The sequence below is a fragment of the Megalobrama amblycephala genome, linkage group LG20 (assembly GCF_018812025.1).
Source record: "Megalobrama amblycephala isolate DHTTF-2021 linkage group LG20, ASM1881202v1, whole genome shotgun sequence".
Classification (NCBI taxonomy): domain Eukaryota; kingdom Metazoa; phylum Chordata; class Actinopteri; order Cypriniformes; family Xenocyprididae; genus Megalobrama; species Megalobrama amblycephala.
In genome coordinates, this window is record NC_063063.1 from 23,236,790 (window position 1) to 23,264,789 (window position 28,000).

General features: G+C 36.6%; 1 protein-coding gene and 1 long non-coding RNA gene across 2 annotated transcripts; both read left to right on the forward strand.

Moving 5' to 3' along the window:
- The first annotated feature begins 219 nt into the window (after positions 1-219).
- On the forward strand, positions 220-27,998 carry slc9a3r1a (SLC9A3 regulator 1a). The gene is given in 7 exon segments (XM_048171058.1): positions 220-436; positions 439-836; positions 13,924-14,094; positions 18,235-18,388; positions 21,181-21,224; positions 26,974-27,090; positions 27,176-27,998. Coding segments are annotated over 7 exon segments (1,095 nt in total). The 5' UTR covers positions 220-381; the 3' UTR covers positions 27,332-27,998.
- On the forward strand, positions 24,414-26,207 carry LOC125255652. Its single transcript, XR_007181957.1, has 2 exons — positions 24,414-24,551; positions 25,606-26,207. It is a non-coding gene; the product is annotated as an uncharacterized LOC125255652 (long non-coding RNA).
- Positions 27,999-28,000: the final 2 nt, after the last annotated feature.

Here is a 28,000-nt window from a genome sequence, read left to right on the forward strand (position 1 = left end):
TTACAAAGTTTAACTAAATAAAATTTCAATATGAAATAAAAGAAATTCGTTTTTCCTTATCTAAATTTTGCTTGCATATGGTATTTACCCATAGTCCCTTTTAAACTAAGCTACAGAACTCGCGCATTGACGTTCTTGTGATTGACAGGTGAAAGGTCCAATCAGCGAGAGTTACAGACAGAGGCGGGCCCGTGAAGCGCTGACTGGCTACACTTCAAAGAAAACTGCGATTTCACTTGGAGTGTGTTGCAACACAGTGAAGACACAGAGTGGGCGGCGCAGAGTTTTTCTCTTCTCGTATCTATTTTTCGTTGTTGCCTCCTACTTTCATTTTAGCCAGACTGCTGGTTTACTGTATCCGTAAGTCTTAAGAGTTTCAAAATGTCCAGCGACCTCAGGCCAAAGTTGTGCGTCTTAGAAAAAGGGGACACTGGCTACGGTTTCATCTCCACGGCGAAAAGAACAAACCCGGTCAGTACATCCGGCATGTGGAGCCCGACTCTCCGGCCGCCGCCGCGGGTCTGATGGCCGGGGACAAACTGGCGATCGTGAACGGGGAGAATGTGGAGGACGAGAAGCATCAACAGGTGGTGTCCCGCATACGAGGCATCACGGACAAACTCGAGCTCGTCGTGGTGGATGCAGAGACAGCAGAACTGCTGCAGAAGCACAATTTGAAGTGCCAGAAAGAGTATGTGACTGATGGGATACCAATACCGAGCAGCGCTGAATCGGACCATGAAGATGAGATGAAGAACGGGACACCAAGGGAAACCACCCCCGTCCCGGAGACAAACGGGGACATACGCATGGATAGACTGAGCGTGAGCTCCAAGGTAAGTTCAGCTAAATGAACAGCTTTCATGAGCAAATTTCCAACACTTAAAATGTTATTGTGGAAAAGTTAACTTCTCTGAGCACGTGCGTCAAGTTTGACAGATGTCCCAGTACACTCGAGGGTGTGTGTTTGGGTGTATATTCCAAGTTGGTTGGGACACTTTTTGGCATTGAGATGACAGGGCCCAATAAACTCAATCAAATTCTCTCAAGTGGTGTATCTGTTAAGTAAAATACTTTAATTGCAATACCGTTGCTTTAATGTACAGTTTCTTCATTTTAGTTAGACTTTTTTGTCTCTGGCTGGAAAGTTACACAACCTTTGTTTTTTTTCTTTCTTACTTTAAATTCAGAAATTGAAAACATAGGGTGAATTCAGGTTGATCGGGAAACGTTTTGCTATTTAGATGACTGGGAAAAAGTGTCCCAATCAACCTGAATTCTCCCTATTTATTGTAGAAGAGATATTTTCAAGTCATTTTTGTGTAAATTCCATTTTGTATTGGACGGTTTGATTAACTTAATTGATGCAGACAAACATTGAACCATAGGCTATTCTATATTATATCTGTATTATATATATTATATTCCCAGCAGAGCACAAGAGGTCATGCCATCCAGAGAAAATTTGCTATAAAATGCATTAATTTTTCTATTGTGGATGTGCTTCTGAAATGTTGGAGGACTTGTTTTAAATCAGATATTCATTGTGTAGCGTCACAGGTCTCTCTGGTTTTCCCATTACTTCCAGCTTGACCTGTCGGGCATGACGACATGTTTTCCAGCTTTTTGATAAAGATAAATGTAATTAGCTCCATCAACCAAATTATGTCACATCATAGCTACTAAAGGCCTGATTACTTAACACTCATAGCTATAATCATGCATAGTAAATGAGCAGTACAATGTTACTTTTAGGCTGGATTGTTAATTACCAGTAAATTATAACTGGGAGGTTTCTGACAAAAGCTTTGTGTAGCAGAAAGGAGTGGACAGCGTGGCCAAAATCTTCTCATGGATCAGATACGCGTCATATCAAGCGTCATAACTGGACTCTCTGATCATTTACCACTGTTGAAATTTTAAGATTACATAATCATTTAGAGTGTATAGGTCATTTGCATAGCTCTAAAGTGATATATTTATGTAACGCAGTACAAGGTCTGTAAGTGATTTGCACCACTTGTGCAATAAGAACATAAAAAGCTTTATCTTCATTCCTGTGATGTTAATCTGAAGTCCTTTTAAGTGGGCAACATTTTATTCTCTTTCATGGTATATATATATAAAATATATGTATGTGTATATATATGTATGTATGTGTGTGTGTGTATATATATATATATATATATATATATATATATATATATATATATATATATATATATATATATTATGCTGCATTTAAAGGGATATTCCACCCAAAAATGACAATTCTGTCATCATTTACTTCCCTCATGTTGTTCCAAACCTGTATGACTTTATTTTGTGGAAATCAAACAACTTTGGAACCCCTTGACTCCCATTGTATGGACAAAATAACACTGAGACATTTCTCAGATATCTCATAGGTATTAGGAACAACGTGATGGTAAGTAAATGATGACAGAATTTTCATATTTACGTAGGGTGAGCAGATTTCTCACTGCCAGAAAATTGACGTCTTTGCCCTTTATTCAAACATTTTATTAAAGATTTTGTAAGGATATAGTTGAGCTTGGAGTGTAAAACTAATGTGTACGCTCAATTGTTACTTTTGTAATAACGCACAAATAAAATTTGAAACAACAAATTGTGTCATACCAAAAGAAAAAATTACGCACACCACATGTGCAAAACTCAGTGAGAATTGTGTGTATATTTCCTCCCAATATATTTGTAGGGTCATTAAAAGAAAATACTGAGAAAAATCCTCTCCGGACATCACTTTTGGCCATTACTGTAGATAAGAAATTGATGTAGTCTTACAAAAACGAAAAGCCGAGTCAAGATTTTTCAGCTGTCCATGATGCATTCATTAACGAGAACACACGCTCCACGGATGTAGATGAACCTGGTAATCATAAAACAAACTCCACGGCCAGAGATAAGACTCCTTGCTCCTCATCAACATATTTAATTATGTTTCTACTCCAATTCGCTGTTAAAATATAAATATTTAAATGGTGGCTGTCATATCAGATTTATTCAAATATACTGTACAATAAATGAGATATCACTAACAAGACTGGTCACTAACAAATATATAAAAAAATATAGTGCATATATTAATCAAAATGCTCCTCTGTAGAGTTATTTTCTCTTGCTAACCTACAAGTTTATTGACACTGAATGTCTTTCCTGAAGTAAATGTAACGTGTCACGTGACATTGTTTTATTTTTATTTGGGATTGAAACACTGATTAAGCGATTACATGACGCATGATATTTCTTTATACATACCTTCTGATGTTCATTTGTTTTTTTTGTGCTATAACTAGTAGTTACGGCGTCTTCGCGTCGTAAATCCGCGCTCTCTATTACTGATACTGATGTTGGATCCTGTCTTCACTAACTGCAAGTTAATCGATAGAGAATTGTGATTGGATGGTTATTTTGTTCTACAAAATATACTACGACATCATTGGCTACTTTTGATTAGGCTATTTTTGCATGACAGAATGATTTTTTTCATAATAAGTCAGGGCACACTAAAAATAGAGATGAAATATGGGACTGTCCCAGGAAAAACAGGACATCTAGTCACCTTATTTTTGGGTGGAGTATCCCTTTAAGAGGATATCATCCTATCATCCCCGTTAATTTAGTTTCCATTCATTAAGCACTGAAAAGTAGTCACTCAAAGTCATTAGAGGTATTTCAGTGATTTCTCCTTTTTAGTTTTGATGGAGCTCTATTAGTAAATAAAACATTGTGCCAAATATATTTCATGGTTTTCTTGAGTTGTCATTGTTCGTGTTGAAGACAAAAGCCAGCAGGGTAAGTTGACCCCAATAAAGTCTCAATCCCTGGCCTTGGAGATCCTTGAGCAGTGAAGGGGGTTACTGTGGAAAGTTACTCTTTGTTTGGGTGCAGGCTTAAGATTAGAGAGAAAGGAGCCACAAAGTAGAACTGAGATCCTTTTATTCTATATAACAGATTCTGATGTGTTTCGAAGAAGTTACTGAAGACCTCTATTACTATTGCTCATTCTTGGGGTTGGAGGTTCATTGAAATCTCTAAATATTAAAAGTTGGTGCATCACTTGTGCTGCATCCTTTGTGCTAAGGACATGAATGATTGCTCAAATAATGTGGATTATTTTGAGAGGATCATAGACATTTGAGCCCCTAGCAATACCTTAGCAACCACCTACAACATTCTGCCACTGTGGCAGTGAGTGAGTTTTTGCACAGGCAAGCATCACTTACATTTTCTCTAGAAAATCGAAATCTAGTTATTAGTTAGTTATACGTTAGTGTTACTATAGAAGGCATGTCAATTAGGTTTTGGAAAGTGCCGGCACAGCAAAAGCAAACTTCAAATGTGCAGTTTTGATGCTTGTTATGCATTTACATAATGGCATACAGGCCAATGTTTATCAGTCCTTTTTCTGATTATGTGGCATGAGCCAGAAATAACTTTAATCATCATAACCCTGGCGGCCCAGAGATGTCAATAACAGTTATTTGGAGTCTCTGGAACAATACGGATTGTAATCGCATTTCTTTCCAGCAATTATCAAAGTGTATTTGAAGCCCTCAGTCAACCATGAATGGCCCTTCTGTTGTGTCGTTTTCCCCTCGCCCTCCTGCATCCCATCCTTCCTGTCTGTGATCATTCAGAAGTAAAATGCTGCTGGAGGGAACATCTCTGGATCAGCTGTCAGTTTAACCCAGACTTAGCTTTGTTCTTGATGGCAGTGCCCTGCGGGATGCTGTTTACTTACTGAGATGAGTTTTCAGAGCAGATTACACACAGACAGCTTGCTTGCATTGTGTTAAATGATAAATGATGGAAAAGAGGCAGAAAAGACGATTTATGAAAATTAGATCAATGTCTGAGTCTGGAATATTTCCTGACATTCCAAACATATGAATCATTTTCTGATAGCGATTCCTTCACATAATTCTTCAGAAATGCAGGTGTGTTTGGGAGGAAAGAAAGGGTGTGTTTCTTGGAACAATCTTCAATGGTTTTCTTTGATTCATGTGATGTGATGTTGATATATCAGTCAGTACATTGTGTGCTTGTCATTGGCGTTTTAGTTCTGCGTTTTTGCACTAAAGGAACTATGCTGTTCTTTCAGTGCTTTATTTATTAATCAGGTTATTAGATTGTTTTGAAATGGATGATGAAAATATATGGAAGTGGCCAACTTCCTAACTTCACTAATATTAAAACTGCCATTGTTTTACTAATTCATTTATAAAGATATAATGTTACAGACTGGTGGTTGTAATTATTCTTAGCTTGTAATTATTATTAGCCTTGATATTCTTCCAGCTAATTTTCTGTCTTTTTAAATTATATTCATGTTAGGTATTTGAAAAAAATGTATTATAAAATTATTATTAAAAATTACATTTTCCATTTGTGCTACAGACATGAATGTTTCCTCAGGTTGTACCGATTATTAAGGATAGGTATCCTATTAATTTTCTAAATCTCTTGCAATTTTAGCCTGATGGTCAATAGAATGGACAGAAAATCCTTTTACTATTTTACTTTTACTTTACTATTTTACTATTTACTATTCCCATTTACATAAAAATTGTCAGTTATTCCCTTGAAATTGTAATTGTGATTATTTATAACGATTATCGCTATTTACATTGAATGATGTTTTGAATAGCCATAAACCATTGTTTAAAACAACTGCATGCCATAAATTTTTATAGAAATAAAAAGCAAGCTGAAAACACTCTTCCATTCTTCCATTCTACTTCTTTTTTATTGCTTTTCGATAGCATTAAGCCTCAAATGTCAACTATACATTGGTTTGGTTTCTTCTTTAAATAAAATAAAAAGGGCTTAATTATAATAAAATATAATAATAGGGGCTTTCGTACCGGGTTGTTCTAGGAACTTAGTTATAGGAACTAGCCACCAAGGTGGTTCCCTGAGAACTAATGTTTTTTTTGTTTTTTTGTTTTTTTTAATAAAACTTGGGTCTGTAACCAACCACCTAGCAATTAAAGCACCATCGCAACACCATGGGAACATGCTAAAAAAAACTTCCAAATACCTTAGCAATGGCATAGAAATGCCTTGAGAGCCACTCATAGGACTCTAGTGTCATTGAAGCACAAAACGAAAATAATAATACCAGCTTTGACAACAATACATTTCAGCAGACACAATATAACATCTACGAATGTGTTTGGCAGCCACACACTCTCAAGATGTTCACCACTAAAAATTCGAAAGTAAACACTCAAGCTGAATGTGTAACTCTGTGAGATGGGGAGGGATGCTCTCACATTTGAATAAACCACTTCCTTGGTTACAAGTTCGCTGTTTTCCTGCTGTGGTCTGTTGCATTTTGAGATGACACGAGCAGTTTTACCAATCGTATCAGTCGTCACCTCACTGCTCTTGGTACCTGTCTATGTATTTTGCTGTCGGTTGGCAGTTTTCAGATCTCTATGGGTTAATTATTGGCTGTCAGGTTTTGCAAGTGCACATCTTGGATCCAAAACCTCCGGCCTGTAAATATATTTATGGCACCTTTGCCAGCTCTGCTCATCTCCACATTTATGCAATCAATCTTGCGTCATACTATTAAAAAAAAAAAAAAAAGCTCCTAAATTGCTTTTGCTTAACCAAAATGCCCGTACTCCACATGACGTAGTAGGAGGGGTTGAAATAAAGCTTGTTTACTTGGAAACCTAGGTTATGGTTTGGGATAATTATTGTTTTCAGTCATCAGTTCATGTTTCACCAACCCTACCTCAGTCCTTCAAGAGTTGAGAAAACCAAGGACAAGATTATGAGTTACTAAAGTGAGCTATAAAGTCATTAACCTTTGTATTATTGAACTGTAGTATCTTTATAGGGTTGGTGGAGGATTTACTGAAGCCTGCCATGAGCTGGAGACAGGTTGGGTTAGGGCCTTTCAATGAGACAAACAGCTTGTGACAAACAGGTTTACTTGCTGATATGCAACAGTTTCCAAAAATAAAATTCTGTCATCATTTACTCATTCTCATGTTGTTCCAAACCTCTCTCTCCTCTGTCGAACACAAAAGAAAATTGTGTCAAAGTCACATGGTCTAATGCTATTTTGAACCCCGCTGACTTTGTATTGTCCAAAAAAATGCTGTTTGTGTTGTCCAAAAATTTTTGAGGGTGAGTAAATGTCAACAGAATGTCAGTTATAGTGAAAGCATATCTATGCACACTTTTAATAAATGGTAAATTATGTGTGCTGTTCGGATGTGGTGTGAGACTGTCCTCATTGTGGTGACAAATGGCTGGGGAAATATCATGAGTTTGCATACTGTAATACTGGTCACAATAATCTGATGTTATGATGCATAGTGACTTAAATTTCGTTGTGTTCCTCGCACAAACATGTCCGGTATTAGGCAGTTTAGAAACAAATGCAAAAGTCATATAATACTTAAATGATTCTTTTATGCAACTTTTGCATCCTGTTTTGAAGCTAGAAAATTTCAGTCCTCATTCTTTATAAATGGCTTTAAAAAAAAGCGAGCTTTGCAATTTTTCAGAATCTCTGTTTTTGAACTTGGTTAAATAGTTCTTGATGATCTCACCGTATGTGAGCATTCAAGTAGATGGATCATTCTAAAAGTTATGGCTAAAATTCAACCCCTAAAATTCAATTTTAAATGGATAGTTCACCCAAAAATTAAAATTTGATGTTTATCTGCTTACCCCCAGGGCATCCAAGATGTAGGTGACTTTGTTTCTTCAGTAGAACACAAATGATGATTTTAAACTCCAGCAGTTGCCTTCTGTCAGTCGTATAATGCGTGTCAATGGGAACTTCGTCTATAAGAGTCAAAAAAACATGCACAGACAAATCCAAATTAAACCCTGCGGCTCGTGACGAGACATTGATGTCCTAAGACACGAAACGATCGGTTTGTGCGAGAAACCGAACGGTATTTATATCATTTATATCCAACTGCCCTGTACATCCTGTTAGTGAGGTCAAAAAACGCGTTCTGATGACGGAAGTGATGTCTCGCGCTTTGCTTCAATGAGTGCGAGACATCACTGCCGTTGTCAAAGCGTGTTCAGACCTCACACACCGGATGTGGAGGGCAGTTGGACATAGTGGTGTTTTAGAGGTAAAAAAATGATATAAATACTGTTCGGTTTCTTGCACAAACCGATCGTTTCGTGTCTTAGGACATTAATGTGCCGTCACGAGCCGCAGGGTTTAATTTGGATTTGTCTGTGCATGTTTTTTTTACTCTTATAGACGAAGCTCCCATTGACACGCATTATATGACTGACAGACCGCAACGGTTGGAGTTAAAAATCATCATTTGTGTTCTACTGAAGAAAATCTTGGATGCCCTGGGGGTAAGCAGATAAACATCAAATTTTCATTTTTGGGTGAACTATCCCTTTAAATTCAACCCTGTTCTGTGGTTGATCTCTTTGCTAATAGTCACTTTGAAGGCCACAGGTTCTACAGGTTCATATTATGCCACACAGACAGTCTTCATCTCGGGAGGATTGGCAGTGAATGAAGGTCTTTGTCAGACAATGTAGTTTTAAAATGACTCTCCCCCACATCTACTGTGGACAGGGGGAATGATTTCCTCTGCTGACTTCAGCTTCCTATATTGAATAACCCAAAGGGAAATGGAGGGCCAGAGGGAGACTATCTAGTAATGGGAATTTCTTTCAAAGATGATATTCCATAAAGGAACTGTACACCTCTGAAAAGAAAAGGAACTCTGAGTTATATGCATAACAACAACCAGTTTATATGTTTTGGAGATCACAGGCTCTCATCACAAATGTCATGGTGTAATGCTAGTTTATTGTTAGAAGTTCCGTTTAGAAGTTCTAAGGCTTCATGAAATATAAAGAATAGGCTTATTATTTCCTTTTATGTCATTTCAGTTTTTGCTGAGGATGTTCTGCTCCACTCGGAAAACTGATTTCAGAGAAGATCCTCTCAAATTAAACTCCTGCTCTTTTGAGTAGTTAGACACAGATCTATATTAAGCCCATATCAAGTGTATAAGTATCTTCTGTCAAGAACCCAAATGTGTTTTTTTTTTTACTAATCTAAACTTGTGTAAGATAAACAGTAGTTTTACAATTGTGTAATAACCGTTCTGTAACCAAACGTACAAGTGATGAACAAGCTATCATGCCCACAACACATTTTAGCACCCACACACACAAATGAGAAATGATATTTTGCCTATGAAGGCAATAACGGCATTAATTTTTTGAATTGTGGCATTTTCATCAACAACAAAAAAAGCACTGTAAAAAAAGTTAGTACAAATAAAAATACATATAAAAGAAAATATATTTTTAATAAGTATTGAGAATGTTTTAGTGATAAATAAGGTTTTTAAATGTCATGAAAATAGTCACAATGCAAAAGAAGATCATAATAGTTCTAAACATAGGCTTCATTCTTTATTCAAATATAATTTCTTCTTTCTTTTTAAAGTGAAAAATATGACCCAGACGTGTTCTTGAGGTTTTGTGACGTTCATCGTGTCATTGATCACATGCAAAATAATCCTCAACTGAGTGTCCTTCTCTTCTTATGCTTTGGATAAGATTTCTTTCATAAAGTCAGAGCGCAGCGTTCCAGGGATCTTATCAAAGCGCATGATGTCATCTTTGCATTGTGAATATGTGGGCCCCTGCCAAACCCCTCTCAAAGATAGCAGTCCACACCCAAGTCCTTTCCCAAACTCCCACAATTCTCCCCTTACTCACACCCGACACAACCGAACAGTGATGCGTCAGAGCCATCAGCTCACACAGTGCTTTCGTATCTTTTGCTTTTCATACAGTGACAATGCAGCAAGCATGATTTTCATATCAAGCTATATCATCTCATCTGGTCAGTTCATAATTTCCACTCCGTATTTGCCTTTGGCAGAAGAGTTTTTAGAGGTTGCATGTAATTAGTAATGAAGACACAAGAAGAACTAATACAGTGATAGCAACCTACGTCTTTATCAGATAGCTTTGTATATCTTATCACAGGGTGTTGGTGGATCTTTTAGTACATGTTAAGTGATCCTGTATGTTTACTTGTGTGCGTAATATCACAGGCATTTAAATAACATTGTGACTGTTTTACAGAAGACCCACCCAGAGAGTGAATGACGTTGTATAATTTTTCTGACCAGTCCTCTCAGGACATTGTGATCCTTCTGTCAAACACAGTTGGTTGTGGCTACAGCACTTTGGCAGGAAAGTTAAAGTTTTGCAGGGTGAAATAAGACCTAAACTTAGTCTCTTGCCAATTTGGTCAGTGCTTAAAGCCAACTCTTAAAGCTAACTCGTCCTGCATGTTTTGCTACAAAAATTAATAATACCTCAAATTGTACAGGTTGTTGAGTAAAGGCGTAATACTACTTTTCTAAGCTATCAGACTTATGATTTTCACCTGGTGGGCGAAAAAATGAGGGCAGCAAATCCTATAGATTTAGAACCAAGTGATATCTATGGACCAGAATATCATAAGCTATGTTTACACCTTTTGTTTTAATCTGAATGAATTCTGAACGTAGTGTTCACATGAACGCTAAATAATGTGTTGATGTGCGTGTTTAGATTCAAATCAGAATTGATTTTTTTTGACATGTGCACACTGCACAAATATGCAAATATGTTACCTGCTTATTACACAAACCATTCTCTTAATCATTTATGACTCTTCATTCAACAACAACAACAGCTCAATCCTTGCATTTTATGTCATTACGCCATTTCTGCATCATTGCGCAGTACTTTCCAGTTTCGGTTTTCAATCCTCTTGTTCGGATTAGAAAAGGTTTAAACCACCCATTACAATCTGAATGAAATTTTAATTGGATTTGGACAGTTCATTCCGATTGACGTGGTTACATGTGATTTTATTTATTCCGACTATGCTAGTAGTCTGATTACAGTCAGATTATTAGGGTCCATGTAAACTCAGCTATAGAGACTTTGGGCTAAAACACCTACTGTAGCAACACTGCATAGCATTTTTGGGATACCCCATAGTGAGTCGTAAGTCTTTTAGATGGCACTTTTATCCAAAGTGACTTACAGTACACTTATTACAGGGACAATCCCTCCAGGGCAGTCTGGGGTTAAGTGCTTTGATCAAGGGAACTATTGGCAATAGCTCATGGCTCTGATTACCAGCCCTGTGCTGTAACCACTACACCACTCACCGCCCACAAACCATCCAAAACAGAACTCTTTAGTCGCTGCCTTGTGTTCAGCAGGTGGGATTAAACTCTTAGCGTAACATATGGCCTCTGCTGGTTAAGCCTATGCTAATCAGAGCTCAGATAGGTCTTGCATTTGCATAGTCACCTGTTAGAAGAGTTCTTTCTTTAATTAGTAGCTACATTCAGGCACATTTTCTTTGGGGATAGTAATGAGGATACCTTTGCTATTGTCAGGTCTGTCTGTGACCTGTGGTTAGCCCCCAGCTAGAACAGGTATTGTTAATCGTGTCAAGCACATTCAGTGACCCTAGTGTTGCAAACCCCTTCAGTCTGCACTGCTATCCAGTTTCCCAGAAGAGCAGCCCTCCCGGGAAGTGTGTAGTCTGTACACTGCAGCTTTGTACGGCTGCCTTTGGTATTATCAGTGTTAGCATATCATGATGAGCAACCTGGACACACTTTCCCTCTGTGTTGAATTGGTTTGCAGATGGTTTTTGTCAGTGATTCTCTTGTAATGATTTTGAGTTGGCTTTAAACATATAACACAGGTTAATGTAAAGATTAAAATAACTAATAATCATGTTTAATCTCATGATTTGTATCAGTGTTTTTTAACATTTAGTGTTTTTAATTACATATTGAATTTTAAAGGTGCCCTAGAACTCCTTTTAAAAGATGTAATATAAGTCTAAGGTGTTCCCTGAATGTGTCTGTGAAGTTTCAGCTCAAAATACCCCATAGATTTTTTTTTATTCATTTTTTTAACTGCCTATTTTGGGGCATCATTAACTATGCACCGATATATAGGTTGCGGCCCCTTTAATTCTCGTGCTCCCCCTCCCCCGGAGCTCGCGCTTGCCTTGAACAGCATAAACACAGTTTACACAGCTAATATAACCCTCAAAATGGATCTTTACAAGATGTTTGTCATGCATGCTGCTTGCATACATCGGATCATGTGAGTATAGTATTTATTTGGATGTATTACATTTGATTCTGAATGAGTTTGAGGCTATGCTGCGTAGCTAAAGCTAACATTACACACTGTTGGAGAGATTTATAAAGAATGAAGTTGTGTTTATGAATTATACAGACTGCAAGTGTTTAAAAATGAAAATAGCGACGGCTCTCTTGTCTCCGTGAATACAGTAATAAACGATGATAACTTTAACCACATTTAACAGTACATTAGCAACATGCTAACGAAACATTTAGAAAGACAATTCACAAATATCACTAAAAATATCATGTTATCATGGATCATGTCAGTTATTATTGCTCCATCTGCCATTTTTCGCTGTTGTCCTTGCTTGCTTACCTAGTCTGATGATTCAGCTGTGCATATCCAGACGTTCTGCCCTTGTCTAATGGCTTGATCATGGGCTGGCATATGCAAATATTGGGGGCGTACATATTAATGATCCCGACTGTTACGTAACAGTTGGTGTTATGTTGAGATTCGCCTGTTTTTCGGAGGTCTTTTAAACAAATGAGATTTATATAAGGAGGAAACAATGGAGTTTGAAACTCAGTGTATGTCATTTCCATGTACTGAACTCTTGTTATTCAACTATGCCAATATAAATTCAATATTTAATTCTAGGGCATCTTTAATATTATTATTATAAATGTTTGTTATATAGAATTATATTATTAATAAATAAATATTTAATATATTATTATTATACTTCAGCATTATTTAAGGGGCTGTGGGGATGCATAATATCAGCTATATCAATATAATTAATAATAATAACAACAACGTCAGTAGCAGCAGTATTTATTTATCATTATTATTATTATTATTATTATTATTAGTGTTGATGAAGGGTTGAACATTATTGGTGGGATTCATAAGACGAAACATTAAACTGTATTAAACTATATTATAATAATGATTTTCATTTTATGTTTTATAAAAAACTAATGATAAAATGTTATAATAAGAACAAACTTCCTTCCATATTTGTTTTCATTCTTTGCTGGCTCATGTGTCTTTCCTTTGCCTCATCTGTAGATCAATATGTACATGTGTACAGCATGTAGATGTTTGATTGTCTTATCTGTTTGTATAATTTCAGCCATATATCACAGACTGGTTTGCTAAAGAGGGAAGTACATAGATGACTGGTCAGTTTCATTACTTCTACTTTTCAGTGCTTCATCTCGGGATGTTGACGGTACTGAGTGCTTTTTGAAATGGTATACAAGTTTTCTCTCTTTTAAAAAATCTCTTTGTGTATTATTTCATTTTCTGTGGTTTTATTTAGAAAGTGTTGCTCAGTGTATTGAGGAAGCTTGAATGTTCCAGGAAGCAGGTGATTTGTTTGTTCAGTTATTGCGTATCGATTAGGGTGGGTGGCTTTGCTTTGGAAGATCTTCTGTAGGTTGTGATTTTCTCATGCACATTTGTGAAGTGAAAGAATATTGTGGTGTGTGGTGAAGGTTTGATTGATTTGAGCCATACAGTTTTTGTTTTTGGAAAATGTGGTTGCAGTGGAGGGAATCAGGATGGTTGCCTGTGTACAACATTCTTAGCTAGTTTAGTTTACATTTGCATTTTACATTTACAGATTAAGACTTGATGTGATATGTAACTGATATCATTAAAAATTTTCCTTATTCGTTTTGCTTTGTGTGTTTGTGTAACATATCAGAGTATCAGTTTTTTTCATAGTTTCCTGTTTTGTTGGTTTTCGCTTTGTAGGATTCAAAGAATGAGCTGCGTCCACGTCTCTGTCACATGAAGAAGGGTGCCACCGGATATGGCTTTAATCTGCACACAGAGAAGACGAAACCTGGCCAGTACATCAGGGCGGTGGATGAAGACTCCCCAGCAGAGAAATCTGGACTTCGGCCCCAAGATAAAATAGTGCAGGTATAATACACCATATTTAATCAGCAATTTAAACTACTGTGTGTGTGTGTGTGTGTGTGTGTGTGTACTTCAGGAATGTGTAGTAATCAAGTAATACAACTTTTTTTCTCTTTCACGCACTGATAGATGCATTAAATTGTGACAGTAAAGACATTTCTAATGTTACAAAGTGTTTCTATTTCAAATAAGAAAAAAATGTATCATGGTTTCAACAAAAATATTAAGCAGCACAACTGTTTTCAACACTGATAATAAGATTGTAATACTGAAGACTAGTGTTGTCAGAAATATCGATATTTCGCTATGTATCGATACTGAAATATCTGAAACTGTTCCAATACTCCTTTTCTGCAGTATCGATACACCGATACCATCTGCGCGTTCTCGCTCTCTTTTCTCTCATAATGCGAATTTACAGTTTGACACACACCCACACTCCTGTCACTCACTCGTCTCATTCGCTTCGAATTTTACTCATTCCCGCAGGTTTCATGCTCACACCAAAGGTGCGCATCACTGATCTATATAAGTGGCTTGCACATAAAGTAGCCTCTCAAACAGCTCGCAATTTACCAAAATGAGATGTTTTTCGTGTCGTATTATGCTTAAACGGTCAAATTCACACAACTTTATGTCAAAATGCCTATCTTGGCGAGTATTCAGGTAAACACAGTCAGTTTGGGAACGTAAATAGTTGAGAAAGACAGCACATGTTGTGTAATCGTAAATTGGATCAATGCATAAGCTCTTAAAGTGACAGCTGCCTAATAAACCTGCTGCTGTCTGTCAGGTTACTTAAAGAACAAAAGACAAAAATCACTCACTGCTTTTGTAACTTTAATTGTAAGCATTAAAGGATTAGTCCACTTTTAAATACACTTTTCCTGATAAATTTACTCACCCCCATGTCATCCAAGATGTTCATGTCTTTCTTTCGTCAGTCGAAAAGAAATGAAGGTTTTTGAGGAAAACATTCCAGGATTATTCTCCTTATAGTGGATTTCAATGGCTGCCAACAGATTGAAGGTCAAAATTACAGTTTCAGTGCAGCTTCAAGGGCTTTAAACGATACCAGATGAGTAATAAGGGTCTTATCTAGCGAATCGATCGGTCATTTTCGAAAAAAATACAACCGTTTATGCTTTATAAACAAAATATCGCCTTGAACATACTTTCCGCTTCCGCATTCTTCATAACGCTTATGCTGAATGTCCTACGCCTTCCCTATTCAAGTTACGGAAAAAACTAAACTGGCGCCGCGTTCGTAGAACGCGTAGAACATTCAGCGTAAGCGTTATGAAGAATGCGGAAGCGGAAAGTGAGAATTTGATCGATTCGCTAGATAAGACCCTTATTACTCATCTGGTATCGTTCAAAGCCCTTGAAGCTGCACTGAAACTAATTTTGACCTTCAATCTGTTGGTAGCCATTGAAATCCACTGTAAGGAGAAAAATCCTGGAATGTTTTCCTCAAAAACCTTCATTTCTTTTCGACTGACGAAAGAAAGACATGAACATCTTGGATGACATGGGGGTGAGTAAATTTATCAGGAAAAGTGTATTTAAAAGTGGACTAATCCTTTAATCTTTAATTTTCTTAGCCTGCTGTTAGACCCACTTCAAAAACTTAAAGCCATGTTGATTTAATTTGTCTCTTTATCCTAATCTATTAATTTGTGCGCAGTTTGTTTATTTGTTCTTATTTTATTACTCTTTGCTTTTTTGTTGTTGTTGGTAAATTTAGTTCAGTGCCAAATAAAGCCTTCCTGTGCTGTGAAAGCTATTGCAGCAAAATGACCAAATTATCAAAAAAATTAAGTAAATAAGTGTTTCAATTAATTTCTACATCTCAGTTTCTGTCATAAAATTGTATTATGTGTGTAGTGACATTATATCAGCCAGCAGACATCCTGCTCTCTAAATATTGACATTGGCATCAGGCACTAAAAAACATATGGTTCGACCACTATTAGTTATAATCTCAATTAACCTTCTCCCACCATTGGAACAATCAAAGATCATATCTTAGAGCAACAGCGTTATTTTACACATATAATTTTATACTTACACAGAGTGTTAACGTTAAATGTCTGAGCGGTTTGGACTCTGTTTGCAGAGCGTTAATCTCATTAGCTATCAGTGAAGGAGTGGCCAGTGTAATTATTGTCTCTCTGGGAGTGCTGGGATTACTGAACACCTGAGGAGAGGTCAGAGCCACGTATGGTTTCAAGCCACCCGCCCTCTCGCTGCTGATATCAGGCCGGCCTCAATCCACTTATTACGGCTGTGCGATAGAGGTTCCAAACACCCCAAAGAAAATTCAGGAAAGGCCGAAAGGGAGAAAAATGCCCCGTTTATGTTGCATTTATGATTGACTCATTTCAAACACATTGCACAAAATTAATGTTAATACTGTGGAAAGAGATATGAAGAAAGTCAGACAAATAAATATAAATAAAAGACCTATTTTTGTGTTTAATTCCATTCTGTAGGCTACACATTTTTGTTATTTACTAGTGTGAACCGTGTTTTACAACAGAATCCTTTCCCAGAAAATTCAGGTACAACAGTGTATTGTGTACAAGAACCGATAACAGATTAACAGCTAATTATTAATGATGTGATATGCGTCACTTTTTTCCAACCAAATGCCAAGTGGCCTTATTAAAAGTATGTCAGAATATGCAGTGTTATCAGGGTCACGGTGAATTGGCCTTAGCTGACTTGTAACTCGGGTCTGTGGCCATGTGGTTTTTCACAGTTTTAGAAATTTCACACTTTTGAAAAAAATCATGCCCCGTCACTGTATAAAGACTGGCATAGTTGTTCACCCCGACTGCAAATCTAGTCTTCTTTGGCCAGACTGAGAATATTTTTCATTTTAAAGACTTGTCTCATTTCCTTCAGAATGCCACCAAACCCTTTTCTTTGAACGCTGGCTTCATTCAGCAGCCGTGCTTGAAAGCTCTGAGTGTTTTCACACTCTAAGGATCCCTGTTCTTAGTTTCACTCCCATTTCCCGCATCTCATCTCAGATTCCGGAGAGCTGAGACATTTAAATGTCAGGCATCATGTGGAGTCACATGGCTTTACCTGAAAATGATGATAAAAACATGGCTGTATGCCTCTCACTCTCGCTGAGATGAATTCTCCTTTTTGCTTCCTCTGTTCTGTTCTGTGTGTGTGTGTGTATGTGTGTGTGTGTCACAGGGCTGTGTTTAAGGGACAAATAAGGGGGCTGTTGTTTGTCCGCTGTGTTTTAATTGCCTGCAGAACGGGAGAGTGGGATCAGCATTCCTAAGGGCCCACTCCTGCCCTGAATCTCCCACACAGATTCCTTAGCCTCTGGCATTATAAGATTCAGTCTTTTCCCAGGTGCCTCCTCTCTGAGAACAAGTCCTGGTCATGGGATTAGTCTTTCTATTGACCCATAAGTACTTCAGTTGAACACTGTCAGAGAAAGGAGATTTGCTTTGTCTTCCTGGTATATACTATATTATAGTATGTATAAAGTGACAAAAACTCTTTGTGCCTTGCCAAAGTTAGTCCAGCGCTGTGTTGATGTGAATAGTGCAAATGGATTACAGTAGTTTTATTTACAAGTTAAATGATCTTTTAAAATAAATTTTAATGTTTACAATAATTAATTTAATTATGTTTATATTTAAATTACATTAAAATGAAGGTTACATTAAAATTAAATTACTTTAAAGCAATAAATTAAATTGACTAAGAAATCACAAATGAACAAAGTGTAATTGACAAAGTAAATAATATTTTTTATTACAAACTTAGTTATTTTTTAATGCAATTTTTATTTTTTAAATGATGTTATATTAAAATTAAATTTCATAGAATAACACAATAATAAACAAGTAATTCTATAGTATCTTACACAGATTATTTTCTGTAATGAATAAAATTATTAAAAAATAATGAAATGTCCGCTGAAGATCACTACAAAACCGCTTCATCCACACGCTTTGAATGTTCCAGGGCAACTACTGTTCATTTAAATATCCAGACATGCCAGAATGAATAGGGACTTCCTAGATTCCTGCCAAATTCTCTTCCTTATCACTATTTAATTGTCTCTCGCTGTTTCAAAGTGTATGAATTAATGTTCGGTTGTTTCTGCAGGTGAATGGCGTTCCAGTGCACACGATGCAGCATTCAGAAGTGGTGGCGGCCATTAAGGCAGGAGGAGATGAGACCAGAATGCTGGTGGTGGATCCAGAGACAGACGCCTTCTTCATAAGCTGTGATGTCCTCCCAACCGAGAAACATCTCACAGGTACCAGCGTAACAAATTAACCCGCTGTAGCATGTTTTTGCATGTGCAAAGTGGATTTCTGTCCATCTCACCCTTGACCTTTAGTGTGGTTTTGCTGATCAAGAATAACTTTTGTTCACTTTGTCAAACGTTTAAGCACACGCATTCACATAGTAACAGACTGCTGGTTAAACATCAACTCGAGGCCTGCAGTGACACTGTCTGTACATGAGAGAATTAGCCAAAGTCAATAACGCACTGCCAGAATGTCGTCATGGTGACCAGGGCCATGGCAAGAGTATGAGAAATGGGGGAAGTCAATCACCCCCACCCTAAATATGCCAGACAGGCAAACGACTCCTGTTGACAGCCCAGCCACCCCACAGATATGAGGTAGCATAACATGATATATTAACATGGAGATCAGGCTTTGAGCAACAGGTGAAATAGTAAGTGAAAAAATTTATGATTTATGAGAAAATTATTACCCAATCTACATTGTTATTATGAGCTCGCCAGTGGGCTGTTGGACTTTCTCCATTTTTCACTGAAAGGATGTTGACAGCTGCTTCCACACATCTTTATTCATCTTTTATTATTTCAACCACAATAGCCATGTTTTCCTATTCTCATTCAATTCTTAAAAGGCTTTTCGCCTGTTTCCTGTTTCTTTTTCCCAGAGTGAAACACACAGTCCAGACATTGTGCTGTGAATCTAAACCCTTTTGCCAATGGCATTTTAGTTAAAGTAGTGATGGGCAGTATGACCAAAATTTTACATTAGAGTAAATCACACTATATATCACAAAATATAGGCTAGTTATTTTTGCTGGTAGTTCAACCCCTAAATGTTTTGTGTTACATAACCATGTAGTAAATAATTTAGTTTAAATGCAAAGTATTTCATGTCATTTTTTTCTGCATAATCTATCATTCAAATGTATGGAGTCTGTAATTTTGTAAATGTTATTCTCACCATTTCTGCATTTATTTGATACAAAAATACAGTAAAACTTAATTTCTTCTTTTCTTCATCTTACTTGCCCCAAAGTACTGAACAGTAGTAATATAATAATGCAGTGGCAGTCAATTGTATATGTAGCTTGACCTGACAGAAACAAATACATAACATTCATAACATGAATAAAATCTCTCACTTCCATTATAATTAATGAAACTGTCTTTACTGAAAGTGGCCAAAATTATGCCATGTACATTAAGCACTAGGTAAAATTGGTTCTTTTTTGGGGTTTATTAATTGAATTTATTTGGTATATTACAGATTTATTGACCTCAGTCAGACTTATTCACAAAATTCACCTTTTACCATGACAAAGCTTTACTGATAATCTTAAAATCACCATGAAATGGACAAATGGACAATTCTTTTTTTCTTTTTTTTTTACTGAATGTTGAAGTACATTCACTTCCTGTCAAATTACTGTAGTAGATGCAAAGAAAAATTTGCATCTACTATTTTCATGACGTATGTCTAGTGAAATGAGTGGGACTAAACATCATCCGCAACTGACTGCAAACTGGCATTCAGATCTGCCTCCATTTAGTTAGCAACGCCCAACTTCCTACAATCCATTCAGGTCCCGAGGACGAACTCCAGTCCCGCCCTACAAATTTGTTCTTATTCCAGAAGCCATTTTATTCAGATATACAGTACAGTCCAAAAGTTTGGAACCACTAAGATTGGTTCCATGTTTTTAAAAGAAGTTTCGTCTGCTCACCAAGGCTACATTTATTTAATTAAAAATACAGTAAAAAACGTAATATTGTGAAATATTATTACAATTTAAAATAACTGTTTTCTATTTGAATATATTTCACAAAGTAATTTATTCCTGTGATGGCAAAGTTGAATTTTCAGCATCATTACTCCAGTCTTCAGTGTCACATGATCCTTCAGAAATCATTCTAATATGCTGATCTGCTGCTCAAGAAACATTTAATGTGTACAATTGTACAAAATATTTGTGTACAATATTTTGTTTTCAGGATTATTTGATGAATAGAAAGTTCAAAAGAACAGTGTTTATCTGAAATCTATCTTTTGTAACATTATAAATGTCTTTACTGCCACTTTTGATTGATTTAATGCATCCTTGCTGAATAAAAGTATTCATTTCTTTAATTTCTTTTCAAAAAAATAAAAATAAAAATTCTTACTGACCCCAAACTTTTGAACGGTAGTGTATAATGCTACAGAAGCTTTGTACTTCAGATAAATGCTGTTCTTTTGAACTTTCTATTCATCAAGGAATCCTGAAAAAAAAAGTACACAACTGTTTTCAACATTGAAAATAATCATAAATGTTTATTGAGCAGCAAATCAGCATATTAGAATGATTTCTGAAGGATCATGTGACACTGAAGACTGGAGTAACGATGCTGAAAATTCAGCTTTGCATCACAGGAATAAATTACTTTGCCAAATATATTTAAATAGTACACAGTTATTTTAAATTGTAATAATATTTCACAATATTACTGTTTTTTACTGTATTTTTAATTAAATAAATGTAGCCTTGGTGAGCAGACGAAACTTCTTTTAAAAACATTAAAAATCTTAGTGGTTCCAAACTTTTGGACTGTACTGTACGTCATAAAAGGCAAGAAAAGATTATCGCAACTTCTGTTTCATGTAGGCTTAAAGGAGTCTCATAACCTTCTTTTTCCTCAGGTTACATTTGAACTGTGAGACAAATATATCTGATCACTAAAGCTTTAAAATGCATCTGCAGACACTTGTTTTTATAGGAGGTCTAATGAATGTATCGTCCTCTGTCCCTCTCTGTTCTCAGGTCCACTCCCAGAGCCAGTTCCCAGTCATGATGCAGAAGATCAGGTGAGCAACTTCTGGCACGCGTGTTGCTCTTGGATAAATGAAGCAGAGTTTCAAAGGCTACATGCGTGCGTTCAGATCTTCATTTGTGTCAAGCGAACACGCGTGTGACGCTTTACATTTCTCGTAAAGTAGTCGTATGATGCGTTTCAGTTATTTGCGCTTGCTAAATTTGCTTAATCACATTTATTGGCTGTTAAAGTGTAGTGGTGTCCCAGCGTCAGTGATGGGATTAGACAGGCAGCATTAGGACCAGGGTAAATCTGTGGTGTCTGATAACCAGATTTAAGGACACTTTTAATGCAGTGTCCTGGTTTCTCTCTACCAGCTCTTCTCTATCACTTTTCTCACTGCTAGATTAGACTTGCTGTGAGAGAATGATAACCTGGACCAGATAATCGCTGCTTCCTTCGAGTTAATGGAGGCTCTCTGTCCAGGTATCTGCTGGTAGATAAAACATCTCAAGGGTGTGCGGGAGAGTTTTTGCTCTTTTTCTTCACACAACACAGAAACATGTAAGTTTATCAAGCTCTAAACCTGGTACCACTGGCGTTTCTCAGATACTCTTTCACCCTCTGGTGTTTCTCTGGCTCTGAATTCTGCCTCTTGCACAGCTTTAGACAGCAAAGAGTTTGAGTCTTGTAAATCCATCTTTACTTTTGAGATTTGCGGGTCATGTGCTTTACATCAAATGTTCTGAAATGGGAGCCATGAACTAAGAGGATGTCAGTAAATTCACAGGGAGATGGTAAGATGACTAAGTAAAAAAATATTTTTAAATTCCTTAATTTACATCATAGGACTATGAAACATTAGAAATGTTACATACCAGAAAAGCTCAAGGACTGTTTTTATTACATTGACAACTACATCTTGGCAAAACAAGCACATTTTAATTTCCTGATATAGTGCAACAAAACTGAAAAAATGTATCAAGGTTTCTACAAAAATATTAACACTTTCCCTGCCAACATTTTTTTGAAAAGCTGCCAGTCAGCGCCAGCATTTTTAATAATTTTGATAAAAAAACAGCTTTGCCATCACAGATTAAATTACATTTTAAAATATATTAACATAGAAAACAGTTATTTAAAATTAAAATAATAATATTTCTCAATATTACTGTTTATTTATATTTTAGATCAAGTAATTGGTGATTTTGAACCAATAAAATTGAGTTAGATTAACTTAATTGGACCAAAACTCAATAAAATTAAGTTGGTCCAACTTAACTCAATTAAATTAAGTTTTAACTGTCTTTTAGTTATGCTCAGCTCTGAAATATTTCATTGGTTAAAATGTGTTCAGTTTCTTTAAAATGATCTTTTAACCCTCACAAACAGCTTGAAAATTATAGGAATTTCAAATCTCTGGATACGTTACCCTGAGCTTTATCAAAGTCCCTTTAAGACAAGTCATTTCACTCGGCGGCCATCTTTGAAACGCCTCTCGGGCATCCTGGGCATCATGCAATCTCTTTGAACGGGGAAACAGGGGTGATTCTAGGGTCAGAGCTTTAGGTGTGCTGAGCACCCAATGAGCCCCACTGCCACCACCCACCCTCTTTTCACACAAAAACAAAAAATATGTCTATTGAAAAATAACTTTATCATTTTAACATTGATTCAACTAACTCCAAAATCCAGATGTTTTTTCTTTTTTTTTAGCCTAGTTATTAATTGAATAACGAGACACAAATTCAATCGTGTTTGGTCCCATTTATTTTTGATCACAGTGCATACACACAAAACTTTTAGTCCGAAAGTGCGCACATTTGGAGAAATGCACGTTTACCTCAGATTTCATTAGATAGAATAAGCCGGGCCGCACGCCGGGTTTTAATTACCGAGATCAGAAAATGTAGTATGCTAGGGGGGTTCGGGGGCATGCTCCCCCGAGAACATTTAGATTTCCCTGGTGTACATATGTGCATTTTAAGACGTTTTAAGGCCAACAAATTGGATAACAATAGGTTTAAAACCATGTCAACAAATACATGCCTGCACAGTTTTGAGGCAGCTTTAACCGCATGTGTGGTAATTTCATGACTTAACTTACAACAGAACAACGACGGTCATTGCTCGCAGTTTCTTTTGCGCTTTATTTAAGCTATAATAAAGTAATTATGCAGCGCGCGCCGGCGCATTTGCGCATGCAATTCTTGAGTGCGCGCCACGAGCACAGTATAACGGCTGATTGGACAGTCGTGTTCATTTTTCTGAGTTTTACCGACATAGCCTGACATCATCTCATCTGACCGCGGTTCACTGTTGTTCAACTGAAGCTCCCTCGTCGTCACCTGCACCTTTTCCGCGCTCGTTTGACTTGCGGCTGGCGCTGAGGCGAGGTCGGAATACGCGTCTGAAAAGTGTCCCGTTTGTTGTGGTCGTAAAGAGACAGTTCTATATAAACGCAGCGTTTTACTTGGCGATGTTTTAAAAAAAGATTTATATTTTTGGTATTTTATATGCTCTGTTGGTGGTTTGAGGAGTAGCATCACCCAGGGGGGATATTTTTTTTTATACTGACTCCAGTAGGCTACTCACCGATATGGTTTCGGAATCGGAACAACTCTAGGTAAAAGGAAAGAAGTGTGATACACAGCTTTGGAGCAACTTAGTTGATTCACAACACTACATAACGGGTTCTCACTCTGCGTGTTTCGCGCTGGATGACGGTCGTGCTGAGCGGTGCAGGTACAGAGGAGAACTTAGTAGAAGAAGAGAAGAGGATGACATCATTTGCTAAGGGGAATGTTTTCATTTTCATCCTTAACACATACTGTACAAACTACAGAGTATGTTTTGGACATTATTTAACCTTGTAAAAGACGAACAAAAATTTTAGAATAACATTTCTTACTCCAAGTTTTAGGGGTGCTGAGCTCCTTTTTAGGGGTGCTGAAGCACCCCTAAAAAGGGGCTAGCCTCGCCCATGCGGGGAAACATCAAATTCTCCAAAACTGTTCGCCAACCTTACGATTAAATTTCATATTTAAAATCACCAATGCAATCTAACAACGACCGGCTCATAAATTTAGTTTCTAAACGCTCGAATCATGACAAAAAAACTATTTTTTAGGCAGGATCAAGCTAATGCGCGTGCGCAGACCTAAATGCGCGTCTCTTCGGAGGCGCGAGTCTGACTGTTTCTATAGAAACCGGTGATTCTAACTGCAGCTGAAGTGACGCGATGACTTTACCAGTTGGCGATTGGCTCTTATTTAGAAGGCGGGACTTATTCCGCCATATTGCGCGTTACACTTTCTCCCATTCAAAACAATACGAGTGAAGCGTCTTGTGTTATTCTGTAGTCTTTGGCTTTATTCGGGTAAGTCTGACTATGTTCTGTTGAAACGACTCGTTTCATCTGCATTACATCAGGTTCCCATGCTGACTGACCAAAGTTGTTTGTGTTAGTATAAAAACTATGATGTGTAGACCTGAATTGAGGATCTAGTATTTTCTAACAGTTTTCAGTTCATTGGTATCTGAGTGTTTCAGCCTTCTGACTTGCTAATTATTCTTTGTTCAAATTAATCAAACATAATTTTGACATAATCAAACTTTGTTCAAACATAAGCAAAAATGTAACTGTTGATAATTTCTTTGTTGACCCCACTTACAGATGTAATGAGTTGTTTCTACTGAACACAGTGCCTGTTAACCCACACTTGCGTTGTTTAGACTTGACCATTTGCCTACTCACACGACGTATTTCCTGTTTTTGGCCCAAGTGTTTAAGTGGGTGTGAAGACCACAAGTGTGTGTGTAGAATTTTTGATTACCTGATGGATCACACATACAACATAGTGTTGTAAAAATGCAAGTACAGAGCATTATTTACACATTTTAATTTTTAGTATGTTACACTTTTAAGATAAACTTTTAAATATCTATTCAGTAGTCCGTATTTAACAGATAACACAATTTGTGGTGCTTCTAAAATAAAAAAAGAACATTTTACAAAATACATTCACTCATCTACACCTAATGTTTTACTGCAAAATTATCTCTCATTAATTTTAACATATGCTGTAAAGTTTTCTTTGGCATCTCGTGAATCCGGGCACATAAATTCCTGAACGTGATGAATGATGGGATGCTTTGTATATTATATAGCTTCACATACCTTAGAGATGGAGTGTGGATTTAAGCTTTGACATTTATCAGATCTGGGTTAACCATGCACACACTCTCAAATGGCCAAGACCGCAAGTGTGGGTATGGGGACAGGCCAATAGTCAGATTGTGAACTGAATAAAACTCAGAGTCCATCTAGTGGTTTGTTTTTGGTACTGCACTTAGAAAGATAGTCTCTACAGCACAAAAAGTTTTGTAAATTTGTTTAGTAATTTTTTCTTTAAATGATTACAACCAAATAGAAAGTCAAGAAAGTACCAAAGAACAATCCAGTAAGTTGTGGGAATCACTATCAAGCACCATTTAAAGGTGGGACGTCCTGTTCTGACACATGGTCACAGGAGCACAATGTGTGAGAAGGCAAGATTATTTGCTTTAGTAATCTTATTTAAAATGACATGAACTGTACATAGAAATATGTGTGTATGAAGGCGTAGAGAAGCCTTTTGTCAGGTTTTATAAATTAAAAAAATTATTTTGCATGTTCAGAAATTCAGTTTTTCTTTTTGTTGCCTCAGGGCAACTTTGTGCGATAAGGGATACTTTTGGAGGATGTTTTGGACAATACCTCACATTGGCAATAATGTATTATAAGAAGGGAAGATGCAGGGTTCCTGGGTGCACGGGAACACCCAAAGTGATGTGAAAAAAAGTGTAACATACACCTCTATTTCACAGCAGAGAAGAACTGCTTTTAGAAGTTTTGTACGCAGTGAAATCTTATTACATGAAGTACATTTTATGGCATGACACTTCATGATACAGACCTATGCATGTATCAGATTCAATATATCAATGTCTTTCAAGTGTCTTTCCCTTTTTACTTAATGATTTCTTGACATTTTTTAAAAATTTTTTTGGATTTTGATGATAATTTTTAATCGCGATTAATCGTTTGCAAAATAAAAGTCTGTGTTTACGTAATATATATGTGTGTGTTCTGTGTATAATAATTATGTATATATAAATACACACACATACAGGTATAAAGTTTAGAAATATATGCATGTATTATAAATATATATATTTTATATTACATATAAACATAAATATTTTATATATAAATATAACATTTTTCTTAAATAAATACATGAATGTGTGTGTATTTATATATACATAATTATTATACACAGAACACACACATATACATTACGTAAACACAGACTTTTATTTTGCAAAAGATTAATCGCGATTAATCGTTTTTTTTTTTTAATTGTTGCACAACGTTGCCCTGAGGCAACGAAAAAATATTTTGGGGTGGGGGGCCAAAAATGTTTTTATCAATAAAATGTTCCCAAATGAACCAAAAAAATTATGTGGAATATTTTTTTTTTTTCATGTGACATCAACATGTGTGCAGTAGAGGGTTAATAAAAAATATTTTGAAGAATATTGGCAGCTTATCAGTTTCGGTTCCCATTGACACATTGCATGGACAAAAAATGGAATGGAGGTCAGTAGGAACCAATACTGTTTGGTTATCAACATTCTTCAAAATATCTTCTTTTGTGTTCAAGAAATGCATACAGGTTTGGAACAGTGAATTATCCATTTAATTGTGTTTTTTATGTTAATGTTTATATTAATGTCTTATATTTCCTTTTTAGCAGGTGAATGGAAAAGCAACCCAGGAGGAAAAGCCTAAAGTAGCTATGAGTCTGTCGACCTCTAGCACCTCCTCCAACACCTCCACTTCTGCAGCTCCAGCCAGCACCTCAGCACCAGAGGTTTGTGTCCACACACACACTCTTGAGTATATGGAGACCATACGGTCTAGAATGTTGATTTTTCATAATAATAATACGTTTGCAGAAAAAACCAAAAGAGAAGGCTTCAAGTGACGGTGCAGGACTATCTCTGAACATGTCGCTGCAACAGGCCAAGGAACTAGCTCACCAGAAACGCTCCAACAAGAGAGCCCCGCAGATGGACTGGAGCAAAAGAAACGAGCTCTTCAGCAACCTCTGAGCCTCCTTTGTGCCTCCCCTCGTCCTCTCACCCATTTCTTTTCTTACTTCCTCTCCCCCTCTATAATTGTCCGTCCCATCATGCCTCTCTGCTCCTTTTCTCAGTCTTTCAATTCTCTTGCACACAATTAGAAACCCTTTCACATGTATATTTTTAAACCAGTGTTATTTCACCTGTATGATTTCTGAATCTGTTGATTTTTAACGTTTGATAAACTTGTCGACTTGATTTACCTCTATATCACTGATATAAGATGAAATATATACGATTTAACATTACTGTATAATGTACAGTCTAGAATATAATTTTTTAAAAGAAGAAAGCTTAAATGATATCTGAAACATATCGGTATAATTTCTGGCTTTGCTGCAGTATTGATGGCCCTTTGAGAGTGCTGTATAGTATCTGATGAGTTTCTTCAGGACTAGTCTTAACGGAGATTGAAAGTAACTTTCAGAGCAGCGGCAGTCCATTGCGTTTTCATTTTGTGGTTATGATCAGTTCATACTGAAGTGTAGAAACTACAGCCTTTTAATTTTGTAAATGTGAGCTGTTTTTGGTTTGGGACCCATTAACCACTGAAATGATACTGTTTGACTGAATTATTGACATGTTAGTTGATACTGTTGGCTGAGAAACCTTCTCATTAAAGGTTTTATTTAAAGTGCT